The sequence below is a fragment of the Peromyscus leucopus genome, chromosome 4, assembly GCF_004664715.2.
Source record: "Peromyscus leucopus breed LL Stock chromosome 4, UCI_PerLeu_2.1, whole genome shotgun sequence".
NCBI lineage: Eukaryota > Metazoa > Chordata > Mammalia > Rodentia > Cricetidae > Peromyscus > Peromyscus leucopus.
In genome coordinates this window covers 119,634,742-119,640,663 of record NC_051066.1, presented here as the reverse complement: position 1 = coordinate 119,640,663, position 5,922 = coordinate 119,634,742, and the positions used below count along the sequence as shown (strand labels likewise).

Genomic DNA, 5,922 nt, shown 5'->3' with positions numbered 1-5,922 from the left:
CTGGGAAGACTTTGGCCAATGACTCAACAAGCTGTAAGCCATTCTTGGTACTGGGGATTTCGCTTAGTAGTGGGGTATGTCTCTTCCTCATTGTATAGAAACCCCATTAAATTCTTTATTATATATATGAAAATTTATAGATTAGTGGGCTTCCATGCAACCTTTCAAAGGATCTTTAGTGTTGGTTATCCCACCCTATATTCCCTCCTTTACTCTGTCTTCCCTCCCCATTTAATCCTATTCTGTTTTCCTCTTCATCTCTTTATGACACTATAGTCTATTTCAGCTTCTTGTAATATCTCCTCCCCTACACCAGGCCTTTTGTTTTATGCCTATATCATTTATCTAAGTAAGCTGGAGTCCTCCACCAGCCCAATAGCAGCTCAGCTCTGGGTTGGCCCTCTATTGCCTCCTTCCATAGCAACAGGAGTACCTCTTGATTCTTCCAGTAGTAATTTGGACTTGAGTTCAGCAATGAACCTTGCTTTTAGCTTATCTAAAAGGAGATAATGACACACTGCCTCTCTGCTTATAATTTCCTGTCAAGAACTGAGGGCATGAACAAGGGGATAAAATTCACAGGCTCCCTAGATCCTCTCTAGGACTGCTTTAGTTTGTTGCTATTTTCTTCCTCCTCTAGTTACAAACAGACATTTTCCCTTGCCCTAAGGATGATGGAAGTTGCTTCTAGGAGGAGGATGCTACCCAGTAAATGCAAGATAAAGGGCAGTCAGTAAGAACTGATCTGTCCAAAGATTCAGGGCTGGTCAAAGCCCCAGGAAACCAGCCCAGGGGCTGCTGAGGGTGAGTGAGATGTGTGGCAAAGCTGTGCTTCGTTCAAAGATAGTAATTAAATGATTGTAACTGAAAAAAAGATAAAAAGCCACAATCATCAAGCAGTCATCTGAAATTGAGGGGAAAATGTCCCAGTGTCCACTGATTCTGTCTGAATTCTGTGTTTATACTGAATTTGTCAGGGCCCACTCTTGATCTTTACTTTCTTAATTCCCTACAGAATCACCTTGACCATGTCAAATTCTAATTGTCAGCCTTCCAGCTTGTCCAAGGACTGAATAAGAGACAGCCCCTTTCTTCCACATTTAAATAAAGTAATCCAGGGACTCCTACATAAAATTTCATACAAAAAGTATCTTTCAAAATTTAATGTCAAGGTCGACTCATTTTATTTATCCATGTTGTACTTATTTTGGGATGAAATTTTCTAAGTTTTTATTATTTTTCTGGCTCCTAGGAATTTCAAAGTAATGTTTCAGCTCTTCAAATAAAATTAAGTCTGACTATTAAAACACTCTTTTCCTCATCCATTTAATGAATCTCATTATTAAGTTTTATTCTTTTTTTACTTTGAAATCTACAAAGTTCTGTGTCTTAGAAGGGGTCAAGTAGGGACAGTCATATGATATTTGACAGTTTTAATCAGTACATTCTCTGTTTCAAGTACTGTACAAATATTTACTCATCAAGTTTGATGTAGGTAAAAATCTAGCTCATTTAATAGGCATCCTAGTGAACTCTTTATGAACCCATGTAGTTAATGCCTCTTGTCAAAGGTAAGGTCAGTTATGCCATCTATCCAAGGATAACACTCTTCTCACTTTTTGAACTTTTTATAAATTGAATCAGAGGTTCTATATTTTGGGTCTAGCTTCCAAAACCTAACATTATGTTGGTGAGCTTTATCTATATTGTTTGTTCTTCATATTTCATTGATGTGAAGTATTCCATTGTGTGATTCTACTATCCCTTATCTGCTATGGTGTAGAATGATTTGTTCCCTAAAATGATCAAAGGTTGGAGTCTTGGTTATTTTGAGAGGTGCTGGAACCAGAGCCTGAGAAGTGAATAGGTTATTGGGCATCATCTTCAGAAGAGATTAATGCACAAGTATAAAAATTGGATAAGATTTCTTGGGACTAGATTGGGTGTGACATAAGTAGATGTAAAATCAACTTGACATTCTTGTCTTACTCATTTTGTTTGTTCCACCATATAATCATGTAATCTATGTCTTTCTGTCTCTTTTTAACACACACACACACACACACATGCACACACACACACATACACGTGCACTCGCACATGTATTTATTCCACCTCAATCCACCTGTCTCCCAGGAAATGCTATTCCAAACAGTTTTCCCACCAGAAACTATTGCTGGCATCAGGCTTTTTAATATTCAGAATTGTGGACTTCATTTGGGGACATGGCTTGGTTTCCCAGGACTACTGTAACAGCAGAAATGTATCCTGTCGCAGCTCTGGGAGACAGAAGTCCAAACTCAAGCTGCTGGAATAGCCTGATTCACTCTAAGCTCCAGAGACAAACCATCCCTTGCCCCTTCTAACTTCTGCATGGCTTCATTCCGCTTTTCTCTTTGTGTGATCTTATCTTCTTCCCATCATTTCCATTCTTTTTTTTTTTTTTAACTGTAAAACTGAGCAGTTTTTATTTTTCTTTCCAATGTAATAAATATCCCTTCATGACTGCAGAGGGTGGACAGCTTGGTAGTAGTCACAAACCACAGTGATGGTGTCTTGCTAAAGGTGGGTAGTCTTCAGTAGAAGTCATTATCAAATCAGCAAGACTGCATTTATGCACCCATCGTGTTCAGGATTGTTGGTAACCTGGGCATACTCTCCCCAAATAACCTTGCCTCCTTGTGTCATGAGGCCCAGCTCGCTCACATTCACTTCAATAACTGTACCTTTGATGATCACACCCAGAGTTGTATATAATGGGGATGATGGATTCTTTTTCACACCAAGTATTGGCAGGCAAAATGTAGCTTTCGGCTCAGGATGTGTGACATGGGCTTTTTTTTTTTTTTAAACGCAGGCCCATTGGCCTAATGAATCTTTCATATTTAGGAGGTTTTCTTTTAAAACCATCACCAACAAAGCAGACTTTAGTAACCATCCTCTTCCATGCTTTCTTTTTACTTTCTCCTGTTCGAATAACTTTCAATACTTCTGTTTCGTGGGCACGAACTTTGGGCAGAGGGACTTCCCATCCCCCCCCCACCTTCTCTTTCCGTTTCTGCTTAATCATGTTGGAAAGTACTTTTGCTCTAGACTGTCCCTCTCTGTCCAGCAGATAGGCAGGTACTGCCCCCTGTGGGGTCTTTTCATCATCCTTTTGTTTGGTGTTTCTCTTTTCATGCATCTTAATAGTGTTTTTCATTTGTATTTTCATGGCATGACGCTGTTTGTGGTAGAGCTTAGCTTTCAGTCCAATCATTTTTTTTTTTTCTGCCTTCTTTGAACGTTCATGGGCCTCCTGACTTTCTTTCTTTCTCTTTTTCTCATGGTAATCCAAACGATATCCATAGCGTTTACGTTGTAATTCAATATATTCATTTTGTAGCATGATGACAGTCACGGAGCAGCCGTCCGCGACCTCCCGGGTGCCAAAAACATTCTGGGTCTTGCTGGTCCACGAGCCCACTTCACATAAGGCCATTTTCATTCTTAACTGTCTCTCAAGAGGATATTTGTCACAGGGTTCAGATCCATCCTGGCAATATAGGACGTTCTAATTTCAAGATCCTTATTAGTTAAAACTACAAAGATCCCCTTTCCAAACTCAGGTCACACAGATTCTAGGGGTCAAGATGCAAATACATTTTGTGGGGAGCACCATGTAAACCTTTATTGTACTGCTATGAAGAGTGCTTCCAGGAACCTTCTTGAGCATCTTTTGATGAGTATGTTATGCATTTCTTTTTAGTTATTTCTGGTTACAATCATAGGGTGCTGGTACAGCTTTAGTATAACATATGAAACAGTTGACTAAAAGTGCTTGTAGGATGGTACAGTAATCACTGATGCTAATCCCACCCAGCAGGTTACAAGCACAGAACTGAAAAGAATGAAGCTAGTATGTGTTGACCTACTAACCCAAAATTCCACAGGTGATTAGTGGTCAAACAAGAATGAACATATATTTTAAATGGTACAGGACATTGCTTAACAATGCTAATATCCCTTAGTGTTTTCCTTGAATTTCACATTTCACATAAAACACAATCAGTAGATCTGTTAATTATCCATACACCAATATGCTGACATTTCCTATCCACATGCAGTGTTGGCTTCCCAGTGGGTACATGAAAAATAACAAAACTGAGGACTGAGATCCAACCTTGCCATTTTAAAGATGAGAAACTTAAACACCAAGATGAGGAGCATCTTTTTTGTTGCTCATATATGAAAACAGGCCTTTCAATATCTTACCAGTTGCAATTAGGACTTTAGCTATTTACAGAACTAAGTTTCTATTAGGAATTTATATTTGCTGAAGTATGCCCACAAAATGAAGGATTAAAATGCTTTGTAGAAAGAAATAAGGACAGGGAGGAGAAGATAAAAGAAAAGGAGAGGAGAGGGAAGGGGAGGAGAGGGGAGAAGAGAGGCTGAGAGAGGAGGGAAAGAGAGAGGAGGAGAGGGGAGGAGAAGAGAGAAGAGGGGAAAGAAGAGGAGAGGGGAAAGAGAGGAGAGGAGAGAGAGGAGAGGAGAGGAGAGGAGAGGAGAGGAGAGGAGAGGAGAGGAGAGGAGAGGAGAGGAGAGGAAAAGATGGAATCATTAGAAGACTCAACTCCATAGATGATTGTGACAAAAGAGAGGCAGGAAGACTTAAGAGATGGCAATATTGTCAAAAAGCACAGAGTAGAAACCCTTGCTTTCTACATGAAACTACATGGACTTCCTCCCTGATAATGCATGATGAAAATAGGCATCTCATGTGTTAGACAAGACATTTGATTTTATCTTTGAGTTGGAAGGGCTTAGAAAAAATGAAGCATATGGAAGATGAACCCAGGTCAAGGATACCATAAGTACATTTGTCCCTTCCCAGAAATTCACAGAAAACTTGAGAGTTTGTGGACTTTGCTGGCATGTACAAAGCAGAGATTAAGGCGATTGTGTAGAGGTCTCAGTGGGCCAGGAGCTAGGAGTGGATACTAGAGTTCCATTATGTAGGGTTTTTTTTTTTTTTTTTTGAGACTCTCATTTTTTTTTTTTTAAATAGAGTTAATTTAGTTTTGGAGTATTCTTCCACTAAATCTAGTGCTCTCTTCTATTAATCACATGTTGTTAAAAACTGCCTTAATATGTGTCACAGTGTCAGTAAAACCTAATGAAATGATATCTCCACTGCTGTCCCTGGATTGGGATGTGTATAATATCTACATACCCTTTCTTAAATAACCTGGCTGGATTTAAGTGGACTAACAGGAACCAATGAGCAGTTATGTAGTCATTGTTGTGGGATTTTATTGCTGCCTATTGCGTTTTCTTTTTTTCTAAATTATTCCTTAGCCACTGAACATTTCCTGTGCTTTCCCCAGGGGGACTCTATCCATAATGCAGGTGTCTTGTCTATTGCCTCTGAAATTCCCCATTTCATCAAGCATTTCCTTCTTGCCTCTAGGACAAGCTGATCCTAAGAGTGACCCTGTTTGGTGTCCTGACAGTGTGAGAGTCTTGTATCTGCTTTTGGCTTTGATTGCTTTCTCTGACTCCTGGGGATTAAAATCAAACTGTCATCCTTGGAAGCGACTGTCTAGTTTCAAACAAAATGCACTTTCTCTGTGGGCTCATGTAGGAGGAAATCATGTATCATCTCGGATTTACGAGAAAAGGAAATTGAAGACGCCTTTGCCTCACTGGGGTTCACAGAATGTGTGGGGACACTTGAATGTGTGGGTGTTGTTTATCACTGAACTCACAGAGGTAGATTTGGAGAAAGGCTGTATGAAAAGAGGGTGGGTCTCATCATGTGGAGGTGAATACAGCACTGTGGATTTCCCTTGGTCTTACAGAGGAGCCACTAGGGACCCTGCAAAGCAAATAAAAAAAGGCCAAAGAATGCTTTGAGCATCTGCCAGAACATGTAGGACA

At 39.8% G+C, this 5,922-nt stretch overlaps 1 protein-coding gene across 1 annotated transcript; it reads right to left on the bottom strand.

Moving 5' to 3' along the window:
• Positions 1-2,541: 2,541 nt before the first annotated feature.
• LOC114703589 (ribosome biogenesis protein NSA2 homolog) lies at positions 2,542-3,389 on the bottom strand. The gene is given in 2 exon segments (XM_037204402.1): positions 2,542-2,847; positions 2,849-3,389. Coding segments are annotated over 2 exon segments (795 nt in total). The 5' UTR covers position 3,389; the 3' UTR covers positions 2,542-2,592.
• Between the last annotated feature and the right edge of the window lie 2,533 nt (positions 3,390-5,922).